Raw genomic sequence first — 26,466 nt, 5'->3', positions numbered from 1 at the left:
GTGTGTGCCAAGAGGAAGATGCAACTGTACAAACATTGACACAACATTCATAAGCATATAAGTATACTAGGCTGTAATAGTTTATCATGATGCAGTAACTGGCGAATCTACGATATATGCACATGATGTTTTGACAATGAGAAAGAAGAACATACAATAAGACATTTTTTGTGCTTTAAAATACAATTCATTTAGTGTTTTTATTTAACAGAACGATCCCCACCATCTTGTTTAGACTGCCATGCGTTGTTTAATAAGTGCACTTGAATGTGTTTCAATGCATCTCTCAAATAACAGTTTTAACACTGACGAGCACCTTTGATTTAATGAAACACTATTTTAGAGATTGTAAGATATTTGCTTATATGACCTATTGTGCAGAAGTTACAGCTACGTACTGATGTCAAGAGTGATGACGCATGTGTTTCCTATTGCCACAGTTAGAAGCCGAGTATAAAACCAGTAGCCAGCTGAGTTGTTGTACCCAACAGCTGAATTGCATAAACGACTGCACTATGACATCCTGACTGTAAATGAAAACATAGAACACAAGAGATGAAGTTGTGTTTTTTAGAGCAGAAAGCCTACAAGGAGACTTTTATAGGGCTCCGGCAGTGCTAGACGAACACCTCGTTATCATGAAAACTAAATACTTGAAGCAGACAGTACAAACAACACACAAACATCCTGTACTCTCAGGGGATGCTACAGGATGAGAATAAATATTTATTATTTTCTGCATTGTTAGATATATTCATTCCAAGTCTACAGTCAGCACTTTGTTGTGCACCTGACGGGGAGCGGGACTTACTGCAGCTCCTCTACATTTATTCCGTCAACTCAAGAAGACGTGGCTCCCTCCCCCCTGGCAGCAAGGCACATCAGGCAAGCAGACAGGACAGCAAGTCAGTCTGTTTTTGGGTCAAACCACTGGGCTCCAAAAACGGCTTTTCAAGCTTGACCTCAATACATAACCCCCCCCCCCCCCCCCCCCCCCCCCCTCCAAATCCCACAACCTTTTAACACTGGGGGTAGCTGAAGACCTGGGACTTAACACACAACATATGTTGATCCTCTTATATGGCAGTATGCGTTAAGCTGGCAGCGGGCATGTCAAGAAATATTAAGTACTTCAGTAATTCAGTTAAGTTTGGCCCCATGTTTAAAGCAGGATTAGAGGGAACTCTGTCAATTAATTTAGCATTTGTAAATGGGGAATCTTTAACACTGTATTTAGTTGGCTTTTTCTAAACACACACAGCTGCTCTCTCACCATTTGTATGAAATATAGCTCCTTACAATATCAATGTATTTGAAACCTGTTATCTGTATTGCACCCTGAGTCTTCCTTCTTCCCTCTAAGTAAGCGCCACCATGGGAACCTTGTCTGTGGGGGACATGGGATCAGGTTCTTTGCCTTCTCTCAGGCCAGCGACCACCGCCTCAGGCTCTGTGGACTGTTGCCTTGCCCTGGAAGCGAATCCCTCAGCAATCTCGTCAAAGGTTCTTCCTCTGGTCTCAGGCACTTTCAGGAAGGTGAAGATGAAGAACACGATGAGGAAGACCGTGAAGATGAGGAAGACGTAAGGACCACACAGTTCCTGAGAGAAGAAGAGAGAGAGATGTCTGTTATTAAAGACAAAACTGCTCGTACAGCTGAAGATTTTAGTGGAGTTAATTATTTTACCATACCTCCAGTTTAGGGAAACACAGCCCCACCAGGAAGTTGGCGGTCCAGTTGGAGAAACCAGAGACGGCTATGGCAGCAGGTCGGGGCCCCTGGGAGAAGAGCTCTGCCACGATGAACCAGGGGATTGGACCTGGACCCATCTCAAAACTGGCAACAAAGCCAAACACAGCCACGATAGCCAAGTAGCTCAGAGAATCGTTTTTCTCCTGCTCAGAGAGAGAAATAAAGAGAGTTAGAACAAGATGTAATGGGGGAGCAATAGGGACACTTTTCTATTTCTGTAAGGTCTCAAGAGAAACATCACATCACTCACCACCAAAGACAGGGAGATCGTCATAATGAGGGCAAAGATAGCCATTCCAGCCAGACCAATCAGGTGCAACGTCCTTCGCCCCGCCCGTTCAACCAGGAAGAGCTGGGGTCAAAACAAGAAAAATAGCAATTAATAATCCAAGAAATATACATCATTCCTTGTATTGAGACAGCAAATGTGTAGTCAGACACTTACAGAGACAACGGTAAACACAGTGTTGACAACTCCAGCTCCTATGGTGGCGTAGACGGGTTGAGTCACACCAGCTGTGTCAAATATACCTGTAGAGTAGTAAAACACCTGGAGGGGAAGGAAGACTGTCATCAGTAACTCGTTATTTTAGTGAATAAAACTAGAGTAGTCCTGGCGGCAGATCCACAAGCTTTAAACACAACACTGACATATTAACACTTTTTAAAGTTGTTAGCAAACGTTGAACAAGCATCTGCAAGCATATGCATACTATGTGTGGTGCTGGGTAGGTAGTGTACAGTAGGTTTTCAGAGCTTATTAGCTAGCTTGTATTTTTTGTTACAAGTTGTGGAACATGAAACTAATACTGAGCGGGAAGACTCAACTCTACTATCTGCTGTGCTGGTGAGTGAGATAGGTCATGATTGTTAATATATCTGTCAGTTAAATCAATGGTGCAGCCTTTAGCCGCAGGCAGCTGTGGCTTTACTGTGATTGTCAGGTCAGACGAGGGAACGTTAACACATTTAGTCAGCCTGGTGAAATGACCTTATTAACAAAATACCTATGAAATACCATTGTATTGGCCTCTTCTGTCGACCCTTAGTGGCTTAGATTATTCCACTCAATCTAACATTGCTTGGAGCCAAGAAGCATCTCTCGTCATGTGCTTGTCAGACACATTTGTATCATTTCAGTGAATGCTCCTTTAAAGATTAATGTATGAGATGACATGGACTGACACTTGATGATCATATCACTAACAATGTACTCCATCATAGGACTCGGCGTTTACTCACAGCGTTGATGCCAGACAGCTGCTGAGAGAGCTGGAGGACTATAGCGATGATGATTGGTTGACGGTAGTTTCGGGATCGGAAGAGTTCGAGGATGGACACTTTCTTCTCCATGGCCATCTTCATCCCTTCTTCCTTCATCTCCTGAATATCATCGCTCACGTCCTCACTGCCGCGCAGACGCACCAGCGCTACAGAGAGAAGACGGGACGGATGAATAGCGACATTATTGTGCAAATATGATGCAAAGAAATCCTGAAAGGGTCTTGGAACATCATGTGGTTAAACTTTCATAAATCACAGGGCCATGCTTCAATCCGCAGATCATTAATAATGCAAGAGTAATTCTCGATGCAGTCTCATTAAAATCCTATGTTGCCATCTTGTTGGCATAATGTCTCAAAACTGACCTTTCCTTGCCTCCTCTTCCTGGTTGAGGGAAATGAGCAGGTAGCGGGGGCTTTCAGGGCAGAAAGGCAGCATGATGCACTGCACGATGGCCGGCAGGATGGTGAGAGCCAGCAGCAGAGGCCACAGAGTGTCAGAGCCAAGAATAAACTCGAGGCCGAAGATCTAAAATAGGTAGATAACAGGGGAAGACAGACTTATAATGGACTCACATGAGGTGAGTTTCAGTTTGATCGAACTAAAACAAGTCGCAGAGCTCTTCCTCAGCGCACCATGCTTTGTTCTCCTCACCAAACATTTTCAGCTATCTTGTCTTTATCAGAGTTGCATCCAGGGCTGTTCCCAGTTTCTTTATACAGAGTCCATTGATCGGTAATCTAAATATTAAGAGATGGAAGAGATTTGACTACGCTGTGCTTTGAAAGATGAGGTTGAAAGAATACAATATGTGGTGGTTTGTATTGAAAAGTGGATATTGAACTTATTGCCATTTGATTGGTTACAATTACATTTTCTATTCGCTAAAAAATAGTCTGAAAAGATGCTTGTAATGTTATATGTTTTGTATTCATGGTCAGATACATTTTTCTTGTACATTTCTGTATCCACTGGTACAATGCGGTATTTTGTAAACATATTTTCACTGAAAAAAGGGATGATGATTTAGTTTTGTACACTGATGAGCTTTACCTCCGATACCGCTCTGATGACGGCAAGATGTCCAAAAAGGTTCGGTGAGGCGAATAAAGCATTTTGTACTATAGAAGACCATTGCAATGTTTTTATTTCTGATTATTTATTATTCTTAGCCGATATCTTTTGTCCACATTATTCTGCAGAAATCTACAGCTTTTGCACAATCGAATATAAAAAGCATCAATAATATAATCACAGTTTTAATATCTCGGCATCATACCTGTGCCACCAGGATGCCAATAACTAAAGCCAGCTGGTGCAGCGTGCCGAAGGCTCCTCGGAGAGCAGTGGGAGCGATCTCGCCCACGTACATGGGTGTCAGTCCCGTGCACATACCGCAGAACACTCCGATGATCAAGCGACCGATAATGACCATCTCATGAGATCCACACAAAGCTGACAGTCCCATGAGACTCCCACCAAGTAGAGCCAGGATATTGGATAGCAGCATGGACTTAATCCTTGTGAAGAGAGACAAGGAGGAAAGGACATGAGTGAGTAAAATAAAGCATGTCTAAATAGTATGTAGAAGGAAATGAGGGCTGCAGCTAATTATCATTTGTATTATCAATTCATCTGCTTTTACAATCTTCTCAATTGAAAATAATAACAAAATCACAATTTGCCAGACTCCAAGGTGAAGTCCAAAACCAAAAATATTTAATTTGCTCTCAGATTTCACAAAGAAAGCCGGACATGTTTCCCATTCTACCTAAATACATGACTAAAACAATTAATCTATTTTAAAAGTTGCCAAATCATTTTCTTCCATTTGAATAATCTAAGGAAATAAAAGAAAGCAAAATAGTAGTCACACAATGTGAATTTAAAATCCTGAAAGAACTGAAATATTTCCTGCACCACAGTGTCTATTCCTGATGTTCTCACATGCCAAATTTGTTGACCAACACTCCGACAGAGAAAGACCCCGCCATGCCTCCAACACTGAAGATGGCAACAGCGATGCTCCACACCATGGTGTTGGTTCCTGGGCTGAAAGGCTCCCCGAACCGCTCCATCGACACATTCTGGAAAAACCTGCGCAGTTTCTGTCAAACCACGGAAAAGAGTGCCTGGATTAGAAGTGACTGCTTTTAAGTAAGTGTTTGTCTTATGTTGTTTATGTTCAAAACAGTTAATTTAAGTTCTAACAGAAGCGACGGAGCTTTGTGCTTGATGCGTGGGTTTCTGACACATCCACACGGGGGCAGTGTAGCTTTTAGCTTTGCCAACTTGCAATGCTGTGTTTACAAATGAGACCAGACCTGTCGGGGAACATAACTGTAAATTAGGCCTCATTGCAAGACCACAGATACAGAACAAAAATATTTTTAAAAAGTGTTAAAATGATGGCAATTAAAAGGGTAATTTTGGTTATTACAATATTCTTATTAGCAAATGAGTGATCTATTATTAATCCCTCTCTCTTAACGCTAAACGACGTCCATTAAAAGGCTCATCCAGCAAAAACACACGCATCCAGGAACAAACACACAAACACACACACACACACCTGCTCAGGTGCATTGATGACCCCGGTGTTGTAGCCAAACTGTAGCGAGCCAATGACTGCTGTTGAAACGCTGTAGAGAAGGTAAAACGTCAACTTCTTCTTCGGCTGTTGAGAGAGGAAAAGACACAAAAGATTAAAACAATGAGCAAAAGGAGTTTATGTACAATCACCCCCACAGTTTGTGTGGTGGTCATGGCTTGGCCCTGGCTCTACAAAGCTCTTGTTGTTTTACAGTGTCACTGGTAACACATACATACACACATACACAATGAGCCTTTCTACATCTGCTCTCCCTCCTTGTTTTCAGCTTTCTGCATCAGCAGCTCGCAGCACTGCTGTGAAAGCTAGGTGTTACAACGCGGCACATGCTCCATGATTTGCAGCTCTGAGGTATTTCTCAGCTAAGTAGCTAAAGACACCCTGAGAGAACAAGACTGAATCCTATTGTGAGGTTTTTTTCCCCGACTGGTTTCGGAATTAAAGTGGGTTTAACTCGTAATAACAAGCTAATACACCTGACAATAATCCCTAACATGGCAGGGCATGCTGGGGAGTGAAATTTGCTAAATTTAAAAGTATCCAACCGAGCAGAATTGAACGGAGTAATTGGTTTAATGAAGTTTAACGTGTACTACATAGAGTTGGCATGCCCAAAATGGAAATCCCCGTTGAAGTTGCACATTGATTCAACAACCAACCGAGAGACTTTATCTCATTTACATTTAATTTAATACACCAACCTTCTGAGAACGTTTGCATCCTGAGTCTAAAGGTCCAAATAGACTCATTAATAAAAGGAAATACATTTTTCATCATCCAGTCTTTTCAAAATCCGCCGCTGTTTCAACACAAACTTCATGTTGCAAGATAATTAGTTGTTTTGCACAATTTATAATCGCGCTCAAGTCAGAAAGCGGACACAAAGATAGGCACCAATGCGCTTTGTCCCAATGTTCTACTGGACATTTTGTTACTATTTTCACAGATAAAATACACATATATAGATAAAATTCAAGGTTAAAGGAGTCTCCCTCTCCTGAAACGAACTGTCTGTTCTTTCATCAGGTTAGCATAATGAACCAACACGAGTCAGAGTGAAACAAGAAGGAATTGATGAATAACTTGAAAGAATGTCCCGGTGTGTTTCTTAGGGATATCATAGCCTTGTCTCATAATAAGGACTAAAACTAGATGAACGTCGTTTGAACTTCATGTGACATGTGTATCTTGACAGTTTGGCACACAGGAAGTGCTGCATACAGGATAAAGTGATAGCGAAGGGGAAATACAGAGTTCTGGTAACAAAACAAATGCATGATAAAGATTAAAAAGAGAAAACATTTGAGAATATAATCATTAACAAATTCATCGCAAGCCATGTTTGACTTTTGGCACAAGATCACCTCAAATAACCAGCAGGGTTAAAAACATGCCAGGTTTGTCTGTGCATGTAGGGGGTGTGGTTGTGTGTGTACATATGTGTGTGTGCTTGTGTTAGAGACATGCTTATGTTGAAAAAGATTCAGACACAACGATTGCATTTAAAAGCCTCTTGCTAAAACAACTCTAACGAAGGAGTGGCCGACGGAGCACATTAATATAGAATGCGTCAGACTCAGAGAGGTTGTGTCAGCATGTTGTGAGGCATTGTGTTGGCACGGGAACATGTTCACTCTAGTTGTGTGCGTTTCTATAATTGCAAGCAGCAGCCAAGCATATGCATTAATGTTGCTCAATGTCTGCAGCTGTATACTATAATATACTGTACATACTGGTTTTAAATTATAACATATGACATCCTGCTAAAATAGTTATGATCAATATGTAACCACAACCAAACGATAATACCAATACTGACAACTCAGATTTACTAAGATGAACTTAAAGTTCTAAAGTTCGCCGCTTTGAGTTCCTGTGCTTCAACAGTTCATTGTCTCTCTCAATATTCAGAAGAAAGACTCTTGATTGACACACCTTTTCTTTGACGCTCGACTTCCACTTTCATGTCATCTTGCAATCTTCGTCCCTGTCTCTCTCTTTTACTCAAAACTTATTTTATTCCACCTGATTTGTGTCATAAACCTGACTTTTGCATTAGTTCCTGTACACATTTTTCTCTTCAGTGCGGCACATCCAAAAAGGAAAAAATATTTACGAAAGAAAGACATTTGGTTATAATAACTTTGTGCTTATGTTTTGCCGGAGGCTTTTTGGAGTGCATGCTAGTGATCATTCTGGTTTGGTGGGTAGTCACATTAACATGTGATCTGTAAATCTTAACAGCCATGAAAATGAAGTAACTGCATGATTTAAAATATAAACCACAGGGAAGGTCTGCAAAGACATGATAGTAGGCAAATTCACTCGAGATATTCTTTATAATGCCAAAGAGTTAATGCTTTCAAATTCAAATGTTCACCATTTGATGAGTAACTTTAACCCCTGTGTACCATGTTATCACTAAAATCACAACCTATTCCCTGTGTCCTATACTTGTGCAGTTGCAAGTTGTCAATCCTTGCCCTTTTCCAGATCTCTTTTTGTTATATTATTATTCCCTCATCCAACTTTTTGAAGGATGACGCAGATAGAAGCAAGAAACTACAACACACAAGTTCAAACTTGCCACCCAACAGTCTCACTCTTTCTCTCTTACTCATTTCCTGAAGTGGTCTCTAACCCAATCACCTGCTCTTGCCAGAATGGAAAAATACAGAATTGCCAGTCTGTGACTCGTAATACCACACTCTCGTTCATTAGAATGTGTTTTCACGAAACAGGGTCACAATATAACAAACAATGACAAAATGGCTGGCACTCTTCCTCAGGGACCACTGGGAATTATAACAGACATCTTAAAGTCATGTGTTTACATCTGAGAATATTATTGTAATGTTCAAAAACTGTACAGCACTATCACACATGTAGGTTTTAAATGTTGAAATAAGTTTGGAGAAACAGTGATATTTACCTTATCGTCCTCAATCCGCTCCATCATTGCTGCTTGATAGAAGTTATTAAGAAGAAAGGTAACAGGAACTCTTCAGTCTGCAGACGGAAGCTTCTCAGACGGAGCTGTCTCTTATTCTTAAGCACACCCACACCTCTGTGCAAACAGTCAGCAGAGAAACCGGAATATAAACAAACACAAGAACAATATGTGATAATCATTAATGAATAAAGAATAAACGTGTTCAGAATCTGAGCAGCTGTCCAATAGCTCATACCAGTAAGGACCATAAACCACAGACCTAACAGATACCTATAGGTAGAGTGGAGCACTTTTCTGCTCTCAATGAATTCAACAGGAGTCGGTGCCCAAAATGACAGTATAACTCCTCCCTTTGCTTCCGTATTCACCCTCTTCTGCTCTCTCTAATCATGAACTCAAATGAGAAAACAAGTGATGTAACTCCCTCTCTTCAAATTAAATTACTGTCGCTTTTCTTTTTTTTTCTTTATCAATACAAAGCATGAAATATCAAATCAATGGGCTGCAGAGACTTCAACCCACATTGTGCGATGGAGCTGCAGATGATGCTCTACGGGATTTAATTTAAAAACATTATTATTATTATTACACACAGAAGGCTGCTTTACCAATTAGTCATGTTATAATGACAATACTGACATGGAATTAACAGGTGGGTTGTTTGACATTGATAACCTGCAGAATAAATGTTTTGTTTACCGTTATGTGGGATTTCTGTCAGCCTTTGTATCCAGTAAATCAGTCCTGTCCAGATGTTGCTCAGGCAGATGTTCAGCCCTCCCTCCTATCTGTGTGTTTTTATGAACAAGTGGTACAAGTTCACCAGCACGTTTCAGCGTTGTTGTCCCCCCCCCCCCCCCCCCCCTCCATGTTTACGCGCAGGGAAGCTCCCCTGTGCGTAAAAGTGCGCATGCAAAAAAAACTTCCACCAAATCGAGTCACTTGTGTCGTAATGTCTGTGGCATAAGCGCGGATGCATTTCCGCTGAGCTGAAGGAGGGGGGACGTGCTCGGGCGAGCGTAAGCCTAGCGCGGAGCAGATCGGAGAACAAACGGTGCCGGTGAAAGGAGTCTCTGTGCTGCTGCTGCTGACCCGTCGGCTGCCCACCGGGGTGCTAGAACAAAAGGCAATGTGCACGGAGTTCAGATACAAAGCCTTGTCATGCAGAAATCATGAGACCGGCTCAGTGGGTGGCAAACAAATGGGGAGCCCTCACAATTCTTCATCAACTATGTCTAATCTCCACAATCCCGGTCTGGAATTTGACAAGTTTTTCCAGAGTGAAAAGGGCCATTTTTAAATCCACTTCACTATGTGAGCAGGCTGGGTTCATGTTCCATCGTGTTTTTACAGTTATTGTCTTTTGGCAGTTTTAATGAGAGGCTCAGGACTTAAGTTTGATCTTGGATTTTGGTGACAAATTGTTAAATATGAAAACATTTTTCAGTATTTCTTTTAAGTACTGCCCCCACCAAACCCAGAAGATGTTGACCACATATCAAAAATATAAGTCTGTAAATAACGTTTACCCAGTATACTCATGGATATAAAAAAAACTACTTCCACCCAGTGTATAATGTTATTTTTAATGTCTATATTGGGTCATCAATTAAACAAAAAATGTGTTTATTGTTAATTTTCTCTTCCTGTTGGGTTATTGATAATAAAAGGTTATTTTGACCAACAATATCATCTTTATATTTTTGCTTCTTGCTGTATAAAATATAGTTATTATTTTTACCCAGTATTTTCATCTGATTATTGGGTCACCAACATAAACACTGCTGCTACTTTCATTAGAACAGGGTTGGCCACATTTGGCTGGGTTTTGCGGTTGGATTTTTTTTAAATCTAGTTTATTTCTGCTGGTTTCTCAATGTTTCTTATCTCCTAACAACTACCTGCTGGTCTAGGTCAACACTTAGAGATAGTTTTCTAACATTTTGGAATGCAGTTGATAATGTAAACTACTGACAAACCAGATAACAGTCCAGTTAATTAGCCCATAATTATTTCTGAGCCAAATGGTTGGAAACTATGGATCATGTTTGGTGTTGACAAAAATACAGATAACTGTGGTGGCAGAAGTACTCAGATATTTTACTAAAGTAGAACTACTAATACAACAGTGTAAAAGTACTCTGTTAAAAGTAAGTCATGCATTATTTTCAAGTTTCGGCATCAAATATATACTCAAAGTAAAAGTACTCATTATGCAGAAAAGCCAATTTCAGAATAATGTATATTATACTAATGAATTATAATTATAGATTAATTAATGTATACAATACTTAATGTTGCAGTTGGTAAAGGTGAAGCTACCTTTTTTTTATTACATACTGTCTTAAAGTAGAAGAAAATGGAACTACAAGTAGCTCAGAATTGTACTTAAGTACAGTAAAGATACTTTGGTACCTTTAAGTGTGGTAAAGTGGTACTTTCCACCACTGACCATGACTGCCTTAGACATACTGAAAGGATTTGACATTATTTCAACGTACGTTATATATACTGTGTATTCTGTCCACTCAAATTACATTTCCTCAGTATTTTCATTGCTAACTTAAGATGCGGACCTAAGTCATTATGTGTGTGATTCATCAATGAGCCAGAGCCTCGTAAAAAGAAGTGACCGTAAATCTATTGTAACAGTCACTTTGCATCAAACAAGTCCGGTTGTGGTAAGAGTGTGTGGCTCCTCCCCTTTCTGTGTGCAATGCTCTTCTGTGCAACCACAATTCCGTAATTTATTGTACATAAAAAAGAGGAACTAACAGCGAGAGAGAGCAACGTGCAAAGGTTTAGGTTCAGTGCCCCAAAAAGAGTTTCTTCTCAAAGTACACCTCTCTTTCCCAGCATCCCATCTGGATCCTGTGAGCCGCTGCCAGGGAAACCGATCCCGCAGCATCTCCTCCAGTGACCTGGCCTGAGTGAGCAAATCAAATTATAGGACATCTGCAAAGAGCAAACACAGATAGACAGGGACATAGATACAGTACACACACAGACACACACACACACACAATTTAAATGTTTAATGAATTAAAGTTTTTAAACACATATTCAACAAGTAGAGCCTGTTTCCATCCTAAACTTGTTAATTCTTTAAAACTTTCAAAGAACAATTATTGACAAACGCAAGAAATAACCCTTTCGAATTCACAATTTTTCCCTGAAATGTGCTGTTTGGTATCTTACATTTTAAGTAAACACTTCTTTTCCCACACTTTACCACATATATTTTGAATTGATAATATTTCACATCAAGCCAAATATTCAAACACAGTCAAATCATGTTTAAAATGGCTGTCTATGCATCAAATATAAATATTCTAAATGTTTACATAACTTTATACACATTTCATTTTAGTTCAATGTAGCATCTGAGGTGTATTTGGTCAATTTGGGATGGTGTGTGGGATTACACATTTATAATGATAATCTGGTAGTTCAGGATCAACAGAGAGAGATGAAGCATTGTGATGACAGTTTACTGGAGCGGTTACTCGTGTACATTTGGTGCAGCAGTGCCACCTTCTGCTTCTGAGTTGCCATCATTTTTGACCCATGTTGATACCGACCACAGACCCCGACGATGACATTCACAGTTCTGTAGCAGTCACATAAATAGCTCTACGTATCGTGCAGCGTTTCTCTCACTTGATGTTGTAGTTTCTGTATAAATCTTTGCCACCACAACCATGACAGTCTACCAGCAACAAGCAGAGGTTGAAGGGGAACTTGTTTGGTCTAAGAGATCAACTCAGCAGAGATGAACACACCCTCTCTGGCATGTCAGGACATATTACAGCATAGCTGAGCTGCTGACAGTCAAAAGAAGATTACAACTGTGCTGTGAAGACGGAAGTGTCATTATTGGAATACTGTAATACAAAACTGTAACAATGAAATTAAATCAAGGCTCCGTCTGTTACTAAAGGCCGTTACGGTTAAAGTGCACCTACAATAGCAACGTGAGGTAAACAGGGAAATTCTGATGAAGATCAAAGGAGCAAGTTTACATTTATTTGTCTGATGTGTAAAAATGATACACATCGAGACAAGAAATGTAACTGATAGTTACATTGTGTGTTAAACCCTCCACCTTTGTGAATACATTGATCAGTTAATATTGATGTCTGGTTTTATTACTAATATTACTCAGTTTTTGGTAATTCAGCAAAACCTACATTTGTATTTTTGCTTAAAGAAGTAATTGATGTCCTGCATGTTTTAGGACGGATGTATTATAGAAACATCTGTTTAAAAACTGAACCGGAAGTATAGTTCTCAATACTATGAAACATGTTTTAAACTTTATTTCTAACATCTATCATTGAAACCTGATCATGTAGTAACTCTTCTGTACATTTTCAGACTATTTGTGCCATGAAATCATTGATATTATTCTCCTTCTTTCACAGAGACAACCGAAGATGTCGCGGTAATTATTTGCACGTTCACACATCCAGCTCTGATGAAATGCACAAATTCTGTGGTCTTCAGACTTGAACCAGTTTAGATACTGGTCCTGAAAACTTCCCCAGTTACCCCACATCAATAGGCCTCATCATAAATAGGCACACATATAAGCTGGTTGGTCACAGAGATACAGTTCAACTGCGCCACAGTGTGGTGAAAATAGAGCATTACGTCAAAACAACCATCTGGTTTTATCACTACTGCCACCCGCTGGAAAAACGTTTATAGTTTTGTTGAGTTTTCACAGCAGACAGACCTGAGGGTGTTTCAGAGATGACTAAATAGACACTTCATCTCTAGTGTAAATATAGTCTGGAATACTTTAATGAAGACAGCACGAGGCTGCAAAATCAAGACAGCTGAAGGCTACGTTGGGTAATCCAGAGAGACTACAGTCGAAAACTACAAATCTTGATAGCAGCTATTAAATCTACACCAGGCTTGCTTTTATTTAAATTAAGGAACATATTTAAGAAAGAAGTTCACTGTGTCTGTCGTATTGGAATTACTTAAAGGGCTTTTCTTGAAAACAAAGTGCTGAAACACTATAATGAACAACATCCTTTTAATTCAATCTGAACTGTATTTAATGATGAAACAAAGCGGAAAGGTACTTTACAATTGAGACAGGGAAAAACATTTCAGACCGTAACATGCAAAGCTGTGCGTGTTTAAAGTTAAAGTTAACAACAGTAGCATCACTGATGTAGATGTCCTTAGGCGCACTACTGAGCTGCAGGTAACAGAATGTGCTGATCAATAAGGGCTGCCGATTTTAGATCTTCCCTGCGAAACTTCCTTCCTCTATCTGCTCGTCCCATTTGGAAACCTGTGGGAGATATTAGAGAAAACATTAGCCCTATTGGACAACAAAACTAACGTTCAAGCATCAGCAGAACTGTGGCTTTATACACCTCCGGTAGTTTCATGTCAATCCCTAGAATATAGCACCAGCAGAGATTTGACATTCCCTGGTTTTGAGAACACTTTATGTATCAAAATAATATTAAGTGAAAACCAGGTTTGGTTACAACTACCTAATCTGAGCATTCTAATGCAACAGCTGCGAGAACATTTTGTCATATCTATAAATGTATGATGGAAAAGATGTTGTATATCACATGCAGTTTACTGGATGTCGCAAAGAACATCAAACTCCACGAGACAACCAATCACCAGTTAACAACAGAGAAACAAAGACAAGTACACGGCACAGAATATCACGAAGCAGTACAACAATCAGTCTGTCTAGGTTATATAAGCTAATGTTGTCTATCCAGCACTATCAACATTAAGTGTGTGCATGAAAACATTTCCAACAAAATTATCATAACTGTAATCCCATAACTCACCCAGCTCATAGGACAGAGGCTCTTGTAGACCCTCTGGTACCAATCACAGGGAGCCACATCCTGGTCTTTGGCTGACAGGGCCTTATTGCACCTGTGGAAGTCTGGGGCAAAAAAAAATAACAAAAAGGGTTCAAGGTAAATCATCTGACACAAGGTTCACACTAAAAACACGACAACAAGAAGCCACTGAGATCGAAGGGCAGTCGGTACCAGCATGGAAATGTGTGACAGAACAAGCGTATCTTGGTTTTATTTGCAAGTTTTTCAAGCTTTTATTTAATTAACAAGATGGTCCAGCTTCAATGTGAGGCGGAAAGTAATAATCCCACCACTATTGTGAAGCCGTTTTTAGAAAACTAGCACCTCAGATAATTAAAAGTTTTAACAAAGGATTTTGATTGGTAAGAGCACAAACAGACTCTTACAATGTTATCAATTGTGTATGTTTTTCTATATTTTCACTGCAACGTTAAAATTGTATTATGCTGTTTGAACATGTTATTAATTACAAATGGATTTTAATTAGAATACTGATTCCAGTTGTGTAGTTTATAATTTGCAGGAGCATTTTTAAATGCTACTAATGTCATGTGGAGGTCATATTATTAATTCCACGTAAAATGTTATAAACACCTGAATGACAACTGATTCGTAAGCTTTCGTGTACCGTGTAAATCTGATGGTTATACATCCACATATGTTAACTAAACACTCACTACAGATGTTGCAGAGGTACATGGCTGTCAGTATATTGAAGGGTAGAGGAATTTCCTTCTCTTGAATTCTATGTCCTAAGTGTCCTACGGTCTTTTAAGGAGTAATCACAACACAATGTATCTCTGTCCTCACCCAGGTAGTTCTGATAGCAGTTGCGGGTCTGGTTGGTGTTGGGGAATCGGGCGTCAAAGGGAGCCGTCCTGTAGTTCTTGATCTTCTCCTCGACAGTGTCAGACATCTTTTTGAGCTTCAGTCACACGACTAAATGACACTGAAACAAGGCCCATGGTGGATTAACTCACAGAGGATGCAGGTTTAGAAAACACGTTAGATGAACAGAGTGTGACCTCAATTTAAGGCTCACTGTTAGCTTGCTAAGCCAAGTTAAATATAGCGTTGTGATCAAAGTTAAATTTAGGTTAGCTCCGCTCACGCTGTATTTCGCAACTCAATGCTAGTTTGTTTAACCAACCTAATGATAACTACCTAACCGTGATAAGTATATTGACATAAACAAATACTGATACGACCACATAGCTTTGAAGAACAAGTTAGCATAGTTTACATGCTAACTGTTGTTAGTTAGCTAATGCTAGCTGTCACCCCGTTGCTAACATGTTAATATATCTGGAAATTGTTAGCTAGGTTAACACATTTAAGGATGGCTGGTTGTCTCAAGAGTTTTGGTAGTTCAAGACATCAGAAAGCCTGAGAAATATAATTGTAAAGGTTGTAAATAGGATGCTAAGTGTCGGAGTTACCGTGAGCTAACCTTGGAACGTTTCTTGATGTGTCCTCGAAGCGCACCGGAAACATAGCCTTCCTCGTCGACGCGCAAAGGATGCTGGGATATCGGCTCATTAGAATGTCTGACCAGACAACTTCAGTTTTCAGGTTCCTAATATCAGTTTTATTGATCTTTATTGAGCTATAACGACCATAAGAAATATCAGTAGCCTGACTTATAGTAGAGAGATTAGTTTAGTTTACAGATCTAACGTGGCACACACAAAAGACCATTAAGTGTGCGATATGTAATGTTTCCTTATTGGTATTTCCTATGGATATTTCTCACCTCAGCAGTTAGATTGATCTTCTCAAAACTGCAATATGTTGGTTGGTTGTAGGAGAATCAATATTGACATGCAAATTGTAGTCATTGTTCATGGTTTACTGTTTTGAAACAAATACATGAGGTTACGGATGCAAAGATGACCTCACCCTACTGAGTTCAAGTTAAAATCAGCTGAAAGCAATACTCCACCCACCGCTTTTAGTATTAAATAGGCTTGTAGACTTGGAAGGTGGCTGACAAAATTGAGATCTGAATTTACGTGTAGTACATTTTTTTCCAGTTTTCCAAGTGTAAAATATCAAAATTCGTATAGTAATGTTTCAAAGAAATATATCATATTATCTGCTGTCCATCTGTATTCTCACAGTGTTCCACTCTCATATGTTTGACAAATATAGTTGAATACAAGTGTTAAAGTCTTTTTTTGATTTTCTCAAGTTAAGTAATCTGATTCAAGTCAAAGTAATTTATAAAGTCCCCTCAGGGCATACCCCAAGAAGATGTTTTATGATGTAACTTACATTACTGTCTTAATTCTAAATTCCTCTGATAAAATATTTAGTTTTAATGATCAACAACATCACTCACAGTAATGTTATATTCTGTTTGTAGCCTGTTTCACATGTAAGATTCGCAAGGAGATCGATCACAGACCTAATTTATTGTGTTGTACTAATGTTAAAGCCACATATGTTGTCCACATTTAACTTGAAGTAATCTATTCTCTTCTCCCTCAATGACACTTTGAAACAGTGGAGGAGCCTTTGAACTGGGACACGGGTTGTTGACCTGTATTGACAACGTATTCGGTCTGGAGATGCAGATTTCAGCAGATCTATCCCCTGAAGTGAGACACAGTGACATTCTCCTTTCTCTTTTCTTCACCATCTTCCTGTCGAAGAAGAGGTCAAAGATCACAGGTGTCTCTGTCGCTCCCTCTTGCTTCCTGTCACGCTGTATGTGTTTTTCCTTTATCCTCTTTTCAGCAAAACTTCAAACTGGGCCCTCTGTGTGTTTTGTGATGCGTCACGATATCTGTTCTAATCACAAAAATCTCAAAGTAGTATCGGATTTAAATGGCCACATTCTTGAGAATCTGTTGTGGCTTCACGACCCAGTTTGATGTCATTAAGGTTTATAAGGATGAAACAGTGACACAGTATATTTGTGTTTAATCCAGACAGACCAAAAGATAGATATCTAGATTTCTTTGTGGGATATAATGTAGTGTATAGTAATCCCTACAAAGGTCTCAAAGGCTCATATGTGTGTGTTCAAATTCACCCTGCTCTCGCTCTCTACCAATTTCTGCCTCCCTCTCTCACTCAGTCAGGATATAGGTGTTGTCCACTGCTGAGGAAGGAAATTCTGTCACTTAGAACAATGGGCCTGTTTCTCTATCTATAGACCCAGAGAGCCTGAGAGCCAGAGGGAGAGAGGGAGCAGACCGTGTCCAGTTAGTGAGAAAAATATAAGAAACAGATATTTTAGTCAAGAGATGATTGAACTAATGGTTTTTAAAAAGTAGCAATATGTATGTAGACGTGTGACAGGTTAACGCCTTTTGAAAATGGAATTTCAACACGGGGAAAAGGGAACATACACGGTTATTAGATTACTTTGAGCTGCGTATTTGCATTTTGGTGGCAAAGATTCATCAAAAGACACTATAGAAGGATCAGAAGTAACCGTGGGTAAGTGCATTCAAAATCTAACAACTAAAAGCGTTGGTGTTTCTTTCTTGAAGCATTTTCATTTTATGGTTTTCAAAATATTCCCCCACACCATCTAGGACAGTATGCTCCGTAAAAACTGCAATCTTTTGTGTCCGGAACGACAACAGCAGATTTAAGGTGTGAACACATGTCAAGACATGACAAATAGTCTCGTCAGAAATCATACTTTAAAAGGTGGTAGTTTTCCAGAGGGATACAATGTTTGTTGTTTAGGCCACCAAATTCCACCGTGAGATGAAAACAATCATGTGTGATCCATAATTTTTATTATAATCGACATAAAAGTAATGCTGAGAAAAGGACAGACAGTGACCTTTGGAGTGGGTATTTCCCTGTCAGTGCGACAGCTGGATCTGAGTCCTACTAAAGATGCTTCCTGTTTGAGAATGGGAAAGTCACGCTATGATTTTCATGGGCTCATCGGGGTGTTCTTGGTTAATGTCTTTCTTTTTGTTTTCACCATGTTGACAACCAGCTGTAGGTATCCTGTTGATATTTTTTGATGGTGACATCATGCCATTGTTATATTGTTTCAATCCTGGCATTGCTGACACACATTCTTCACTGTGGAGGTAGATTATATACATAAAGGGAAACGTGACATTTACAGTATCTTATCAATGTCATTATTATTATTATTTATTGGCAGATTATTGAGTCATAAATGCCAGATTTGTTCTTAATGTCTGCATGTTTTTCTCTTGCACTCTGTCAGATGGAGGGGTCTGGCAGTCCTCGCTTCAGAAAGCTCCATTTCCCAGTGGGTCTGTGGATCAACTCGCCCAGGAAACACTTTGCCAAGCTTGGGGGTCGCTGGCCCAGCGCTATCTCTGTCAAGTCAGTCTGAAGTACTCTTAAACTCACTTTTTTATCTCCTGTGTTATGCAACTTTCATGCCAGTTATTGTTTAGTTAGAATTCAATGCCTGGTTGTTGAATTAACAGCTAATGCATTGATGGCATCTTATCTTACTTCCACTGTCATTAGTGTCCCTTCAACCCTGTATCCCTTCCCTGTTTTATTTTAGTCCTTGTTGTTTGTCCATGTTTAGTCCGTCATAATTCACAGCTGACTTGTCCCTTCCTTTCTCCTTCCTCTCTCCTCCATCTGTCTTCCCCTCCTCTGTTGTTCTCAGGTCGACCACCAGCTCTGACGCAGCCTCCCTCCACGAGGCCCCCTCTGCTCCTTCCTCTTCCCTTTCTAACTCCACCCCCTCGCTGGCTTCCCCTACCCCATCCCCATCTCCTTCCCCAGCCTTCCTCAGGCCCCGAACTGCTGGCCCCCAGTCCCGCACAAAGCGCCTTTCCCATCTCTTCCTGCGAGGGCGCTCTAACAGTGACCGGGACCGGGCGGTGGGGGAGAGGGAGAGAGAGGTATGGGCTCATTCAGCTGCCCCGTCCTCCCACCACTACTTGCCCCCTGCCTCTTCCTCTGCCCCGGGACTGATCAAGATCTATGGGGATGCCCTTTCCAGTGGGGCCAACTATCGCTCGCTTCTGGCCAACATTCATTCTACAGCCAGACAACTCATCGCCCAGGTCATCACCCGGTACACTGAGAGGGAGAGGGAGGAGACAGATGACGCAGGTACTAGAGAGGGAAATTTTCTCTCATGTGGACCTCTGCTGCGACTCATTACTTGGAATTGTTTGCTCAAATATTTTTCACCAATAGGGGAATGACTTAATACAAACATAAACAGTGGTGTTATGGAAAAATAATTACCCCCTCTCCTCCTCCCTTCCTCCATTACCTTCTAGTTCTCCAGAAACACAGCCCAGAGGACTTCCTGTTGTGTGATGTCATTGGAAAGCCCATCCAGCAGCCAGATGGAGCTATCAAATGGGAGACAGAGTGCCGGAGAAGCGTTGCCCCATGGGAATGTCCCCTGTTGTTAGTGGACATGTGGCGGCCTAAGGACGGATTTGAGCGGCGCTTTGAAATCCAAAGAAAGGACGACTACGAGAGAGAAGAGAGGGAGAAGGAGAAGGAGCGGGAGAGGGAGGGAGAAGGTATGTTTGAGACTTAATTGGCAGGTCTCTTTATACATGACACAAGGTCAGACTGACCGATCCTCTGATTGTCTGGGCAGCAGGTGTGCGCTGGCGGCGGAGCAGGATGTCATCAGGGGGTGGACCAGAGGAGAGCGAGCGTGGTCACCGTGGAAGAAACTCCGAGCTCAGGAGGAGCATCAGTGACATGAACCTGAGTCTGCGGCGTCGCCAAGGCAACCATGTCAGTAATGATTCACGTGGGTCTGGCAACCGGCCGAACAACAATGGAGGAGTGCAGGACAGGAAGAACATTGTGAGCATGATCAACCCACCGCAAGGAGAGGTAAAGAGGATGATGTTGTGAGGAAAACACAGCATTACTGAAATTCTGCATGTGGCGTTTTAACCATCATGTCTGAACCTTTTTTTTTCAGATTAGAGCCTCAAAAGTGGAAGCAAAGGTCGGATGGACGAACCAGCTTGCGGAGGACGAGAAGGATTACTCCAGCTGTGATCTGGAAGTGATGTCACAAAGTTTGATCCTTCCACCCACAGATCGGCCCTACTTCCTGTTGCTGCAGGGTTACGACCAGAGCAAGGCGAGACACGCTGACAGATGATATCACACGCGCCACAAACACTCACAAACAACACCCACACACACGGATGCTATGTAAACACAGGCACACAGGCAGACGCACACACATGGACATTTACGTGGTCTACTTTATAACAAGGTGCGTACACACTGATGTGCAAACTAGCATTTTTGTGGAGGACTTGTGCAGACATACACGCGTGCACACACCCTGCACATGACATCATACCTGCATGTCCTTAATCGCCACGTACCATCAGGGTTTCCATCCCTTTACAAGCCGCTCCCATTCAGCATCCCGCACAAAACAGCCTCAGAGCAGCACAATGCTTCAACAATGTATCCAACGAAGTAAAACCCCTCTGTGTACATCACTTCATCTCACACAATGACCTCACACAGGTCTCCATTGTAGTAAACTGTGACACACTTCATACCTTATCACCCGCCTTCTGTTCAACTTAACATCTCTGAGATGGAAGATTGATATAAACCATAGCACTTAAAAGATAACAGACAACAGACCTCCCTGACTTTGTTGTGCTCTCCCCTGTGTGTTTTGTTTAGGATTTTGTTTTGTACATCATGACGGGACATACCCATATGTTTGGACGAAAGCCCACAATGAGGGAGAGAGAGAAGGATAGAGAGAGGGAGAGGAAGGGGAAGAGGCCTCTGAAGGTGGACACGTTCCTCTCTGCTCCTGACCTCTTGGCCAGACACTTGATGGTCAGGAGAGACTCAGCTGTTCCCGACACGCCTACCAGACAAGGTACTAACAGTCACTAAGTCATATCATACATACATCCATGGTGCAATTGTTGTCTCCCTTAATTAACCTGATTTTATTTTATAGTAGCTCTGATGCGACCCTTCAGAGGGGGTGCAGTCACACACAACGGAGTGGCCCTTTACAGGGAGACGGTCCTAAAGCCTGGGGATGTGATTGGTTTGGGGAACCACTTCCTTTTCCTGTATCGTGACCCCCGTGTGACTCCAGCTCCACCGCTGGCATTGACCCTGCCATGGCAGGCTGATGCCTCCACCACCTGTTGCCCCTCAGGGTTAGTGGACAGACAGGAGGCTCTGAGGCAGTACCTGGGATCTACGGAGGCAGTTCTGAAGTTTCATCCCCGTCATGCAGATGCTCTGTTACAGGTGAGACAGGAAGATAAAGAAGCTATTACTTCCTATCCATTTATCTGGTATAAGAATGGCCTTGCTGACATATGTTACGTTTATTCCTCACTATCTCTTAGGAGATAATCTCCAAAAATTCCTCCCCAGACTCTGGAGGCGGGCCGTTAGCTCCTGCTTATCTCCTGTCAATCATGATGGACCATGCCTCGAAACACTTGGACCCTGCTCTCACACCACAGATATTACTCAAGTCAGCCAATCATATAAAAGAAATTGTCTGGGTAAGTAAAAAACAACAACAGCTCAATATCTAAAATAAAAAAAATTATATGTGGGGTGCCCTGGTGGGGAAATAAATGTCTTGAACAATTTTCATGGGGATCCATCCAGTAGACATTTCACTAAAAGCCAAAAAAGTCAACCTGCTGGTGGTGCCAGATGAAAAGTCAGGGGATCTCCAATGTCAGTAGGGTTCATCCTCTGGGAACCATGAATGTCACTCCATTCGATCGTTGAGATATTTCAGTCGTGAACCGACTGACCTTGACATCCATAGAGCCATGCTGATAGCTGGGCTAAGAAACAACAGCTCAGCATACAAAATGTGCTACATGTTACAGTATGTAAAATGCTAAAATACCTCAGGGGTTTAGTGGGAGTTCAACACATTATCAAGTAACAACTGAACTATTGTCCTATATCCTATTATCCTATTTTGGGATAGTATTGCGTGACAATATGGCCAAGTCCTTACTTAAAGCAGCTTGGCAGAAAAACATCAGGGAGACAGATTGAGATTGCCACATTCAGTCAGACCGAAAAACCAGCAGACAGACATGTGCCCTTCATTGTGGCCTGCTACGCTGTGGACAGAAGCGAGGATGAGCTGATGTCACTGCCCTCCTGCTGGAAAATGTGCTGTAATTGTCCTGGCTGCAGGGCGAGACTACGCTTTCCCTCCTCCACCCCCACACTAACCCAAGATGTCTCTCCTCTCTTCTGTCTCCAACTCTCTTTACAGGATAACATTAAGGAATTTGGGGATAAGCATCCCACGCAAAAGTAAGAACATTTTTGTTCTACGTCATGTTTCCTCTGTTTAGAGATCTCCTGCTGAGTGATTCATGATACTTTTGTGCTGGTGCTGTTATGTCTTTGGTACATTTTTGTGGTATGATGAAAGCATTGTAACACGGTGATGTTGAAAATGGCTTAAATATAGTTTAGTAATAATAACTCAAGTCTATTTTTACTCACAGTATGGTGTTTCTCTTTAAAAGCATGAACAAAATACTGACAGGATAGTGTTCACAACTATTTTACAGCCTACATAACTTTGGCATTACGTTTTTGTGTCCAGTTCCACAGAGCAAGAAGGTGAGATAAGCACGCCGAATGTCCAGAAACTGTCCTCTGACCTGCGACCCCTGATATTCTGGATGTCAAATGCCACAGAGCTCCTTAACTTCTTCCAGGTCAAAGTTGAAGCCATGGAGAAAGAATGGGAGTTTGAAGGTGAGAGTGATATGAAAACAATGGAAGTTACTGATTCAAGTAAAAAATAACCTTTCGAAGCGATGAGCGTTTTAAACTCTTTAACTCCTCTTACTGATTTTTTCTTTAAAGCCCCAGGGGACCCAGTTTTGACGGCTGACATGGACACCTGCTCAGAAGCTCTGGCACAGCTGGATGACGTCATTATGCACACCTTCCAACAGTGTGTGTATCACCTCACCAAGGTGCAGTATAGAAATACTACTTTTTTAATTGTCACTATTCTGTTTGAGCAGTCTAAAGACGAAAAAGGTCAACTTAGTTTCCGTTTTATGTGTGACGCCACAAATACTTTTGAATACCACCGCCAATTAAACTTCACAGAGAGACGTCAAAATGTCTTTCTGAAGACTTAATACATATTTTTTTGTTTACCAAGATGTTTCTGAAGCTGTCTAACCACCCACTATTTATTTTAATTTTTTCCAGCTGTGAGCAGCTCCTCAATTCCCTTTGTGCTTTGCATTCTGGGAGAATAGTGTGCAGCAACAGCACACTTGAAAATTGACTGTATTTAGTAAACATACAGTTTAACTTCAGTATACATAATTTTGTCACTTTTACATTGCAAACACACTACATACTAACAAACTGCTTAGACTTAGTGTGTAGTAGGGATTTGAGACATGCTTACATCTACACAGCCACACTAAGGGCTAAAATGCTCACAATGAAAATGCTAACATGCCGATGTTCAGCAGATATAATGTTTACCATGTTCAAGAAGTGGGTTTAGCGTGTTAGCTTGCTAACTAGAAACACGGTGGGCCTCGGGGTTATGGGAGGTCATTAGTTTTGCAGGTATTTGGTCACGGACATCGAATAAGACATTTGACCTCATGTTAGTGCTAGAAAAAAAGTGAGGGGATCACCAAAGTTATTAGAATCCATCCAGAAGCAGACTTCATTATCTGCACCAAATTTCATGAAAATCCATCCAATAGTGGATTCACAAATGTCAACCACATGGTGTAGCTGGAGGATATGTTAGAGGATCACCAAAGTCAGTATGATTCATCCTCTATGGACCATGAATGTCTGTACAAAGTTTAATGGTAGTTAATTTTCTAAAACAAATGAACTCAAGTTTCCCTCCTTTCTGTCCACAAAGACCCTGTACTCACTCCTTCCAGCTCTCCTGGACTCCAACCCATTCTCCAGAGAAGAGAAGGAGAAGGACGGAGCTCGGAGTGCAGAGGGAGAGCAGAAAGAAGGAGGAGAAGATGAGGTGGATGACGTGTCCGCCTTACCACCCAAAGTTGCCGGGCTTGTGGATGTGTACCGCTGTTCTCTGATGCTTTCACGGGAGGCATGTTTGTCCCCGCCGCTCACCTCCCAAACCTTCGGCTACCTCTTCTTCTTCACCAACACCTCCCTGCTCAATACTTTGCTGGAGAGAGGTGAGAGGGCACAGGTTAAAGTGTAACCTGTAACCACTTAATAATGTTAAATGTAACAATAGCGCAGGTAGACAAGAGTCAAGTTAATGATATTAATCAGCCAGATATACCGCAATTTCTAGTTTCGAACAATAAGTTACTGGTCATACCAGACCAAGGAAGGTTGTGGCATGAAAACCCTGTCGTGTATTAAATTGAGCAATGGTCTGTTATTGTTTATGAATGAAACTTTTAATTTGTAAAAGGAGGATTGTGTTATTTCTTCTTTCAAAAGTTTGTTAGTCTCTCTTTAAATTACTCCCTTTGATAACAGAATTGTGTCTTTCTGTTCTCTCTCTCTCTCTCTCTCTTTAGATGGACTGTTTTCGTGGTCCAGAGCGGTCCAGATCCGTACAAACTTGGACCTTGTTCTGGACTGGCTACAGGGGGCGGGATTAGGAGACATAGCCTCTGAGTTCATGAAGAAACTATCCGTCACAGTCAACTTCCTGTGTATTCCCAAGACTCGACTTATCCAGGTAACACAGCTACATGTGAAGAAAGCTTCTCAGCTCGAGATTAGTCATTATTCATGTTGATTTACCATTACCGTCTTGTCTTCCAGTCATCCTGGACCAGTCTACTGGAGGACCATGTCTTATTAAGCCCTTCCCAGTTGCACCACCTGCTCACCCATTACAAGCTGGGACCAACCAGAGCCCCACCATCATCCTGGGCCCCACTGCCAGGCACAGAGCTGAGTGGAGGTGATACATATATAAATACAACTAACAAAGTTAAGAATCCAACCAGTGAAATTATCTGTTTAATTAATTGTTTATTTTCCTTTCTCATCTTTTAGACATCTTTGAGAGCTTCCTGGACCATCCTCCTCTAATCCTGCCAAATGAAACTCCACGCCTTGACCTCTCCCAGCCAATCCCGAGCTCTGAGCTCCAAAAGGAAGTGACACGTCTCCGCACCTTCTTGTGGGGACTCGACCAGGATGAGCTCCCCGCCAATCAGAGGACTCGGCTTTGAGGAAGCCCATATTTGTCTCTCTATGGATGTCTCCGAAGTGAAACATAAAATCACCAGAAACAGCACACACACACCTAAAAAAGCAAACTGGATATGTTTTCTGCATTTTGTTGCCTGGTTGTTGTTTTTTCATGACATTTCCATATCAATTCATTTATCCATTTAGATATTTTCAAGTAAAAGAAATGTATTGGCTTTGGTATGTCTTCATAGATTTTATTTTAAAGCAGGGAGTAAAACCCCATGTCTGTTGGATCGTGCAGTGTTATGCATTACACATGACTGTTACTTGGCTCCCATGTATGTTTTTAAACTACTTGTTTTTAATAAAACGCCGAAGTCTAGTCTAAAAGACCTACCGTTTCTGTGTGATCTTTGACAAGCTTGTTTCCCACAGCGGGGCCCCTTGGGTTTGGCATTCGCCTTAACCTCAACACCAGGGGAATATTCCACAAGGTGGCGATGCAGGACTCACTCCCCTTTGACGTTAAGTGATGAGTCTGCAGGTAGAGTTGCTTGACTAAGGAGGCAATCATACAACTAAATTAAAGTCTGCTCCAAAGGCTCACTCTCATTTCCTGTAATCAGGGTTGCATTTTACGAAGGGGCCATGACTCAAGCAAGTAAATGAGACTGTGACGACCACACACAAAGGTTACCTTTACCAAGGTGAGCCGTCGTAAAGGTCGAAGCTGGGGACTTGAGCGCAGGGGAGATTTCCATTTTCCTTTGTTGGTGTGACACACACAAGTGGCCTGATTGATAGGGTTTCCCATTTCATTATTGTGGTACAATCC

The 26,466-nt window shown here is 41.3% G+C and overlaps 3 protein-coding genes across 4 annotated transcripts; 1 reads left to right on the top strand and 2 right to left on the bottom strand.

Annotated features, from left to right (window-relative positions):
- Positions 1 to 1,012: 1,012 nt before the first annotated feature.
- Positions 1,013 to 8,893, bottom strand: slc2a3b (solute carrier family 2 member 3b). The gene is made up of 10 exons (XM_079164522.1): positions 8,581 to 8,893; positions 5,610 to 5,714; positions 4,985 to 5,145; positions 4,317 to 4,557; positions 3,403 to 3,565; positions 2,996 to 3,183; positions 2,199 to 2,303; positions 2,004 to 2,105; positions 1,693 to 1,896; positions 1,013 to 1,601 (listed from the first exon to the last, which is right to left on the bottom strand). The coding sequence occupies exons 1-10, from the start codon at positions 8,605 to 8,607 to the stop codon at positions 1,359 to 1,361; spliced, it is 1,539 nt and encodes a 512-aa protein (XP_079020648.1). The 5' UTR covers positions 8,608 to 8,893; the 3' UTR covers positions 1,013 to 1,358.
- A 4,738-nt stretch (positions 8,894 to 13,631) lies between these two features.
- On the bottom strand, positions 13,632 to 15,987 carry cox6b2 (cytochrome c oxidase subunit 6B2). Of its 2 annotated transcripts, none has more exons than XM_079164122.1 (4): positions 15,925 to 15,987; positions 15,285 to 15,423; positions 14,436 to 14,536; positions 13,632 to 13,912 (listed from the first exon to the last, which is right to left on the bottom strand). In XM_079164122.1, the coding sequence occupies exons 2-4, from the start codon at positions 15,388 to 15,390 to the stop codon at positions 13,859 to 13,861; spliced, it is 261 nt and encodes an 86-aa protein (XP_079020248.1). In that variant the 5' UTR covers positions 15,391 to 15,423; positions 15,925 to 15,987; the 3' UTR covers positions 13,632 to 13,858. The 2 variants fall into 2 exon arrangements, with proteins under 2 accessions (XP_079020248.1, XP_079020249.1); XM_079164123.1 differs by having other exon boundaries at positions 15,914 to 15,984.
- Positions 15,988 to 17,785: 1,798 nt separating this feature from the next.
- rasip1 (Ras interacting protein 1) lies at positions 17,786 to 26,000 on the top strand. Its single transcript, XM_079163946.1, has 16 exons — positions 17,786 to 17,921; positions 18,679 to 18,800; positions 19,099 to 19,550; positions 19,724 to 19,975; positions 20,056 to 20,300; positions 20,392 to 20,556; positions 21,123 to 21,327; positions 21,412 to 21,713; positions 21,815 to 21,976; positions 22,717 to 22,757; positions 23,056 to 23,210; positions 23,322 to 23,434; positions 24,361 to 24,649; positions 25,004 to 25,167; positions 25,254 to 25,395; positions 25,491 to 26,000. Exons 2-16 carry the CDS (start codon positions 18,679 to 18,681, stop codon positions 25,667 to 25,669), a joined length of 2,988 nt encoding a protein of 995 aa, XP_079020072.1. The 5' UTR covers positions 17,786 to 17,921; the 3' UTR covers positions 25,670 to 26,000.
- Positions 26,001 to 26,466: the final 466 nt, after the last annotated feature.

Source organism: Pholis gunnellus (assembly GCF_910591455.1).
Source record: "Pholis gunnellus genome assembly, chromosome: 8".
Classification (NCBI taxonomy): domain Eukaryota; kingdom Metazoa; phylum Chordata; class Actinopteri; order Perciformes; family Pholidae; genus Pholis; species Pholis gunnellus.
Note: the sequence above shows the minus strand (reverse complement) of the source record. Positions and strands in the feature narration are given on the sequence as shown.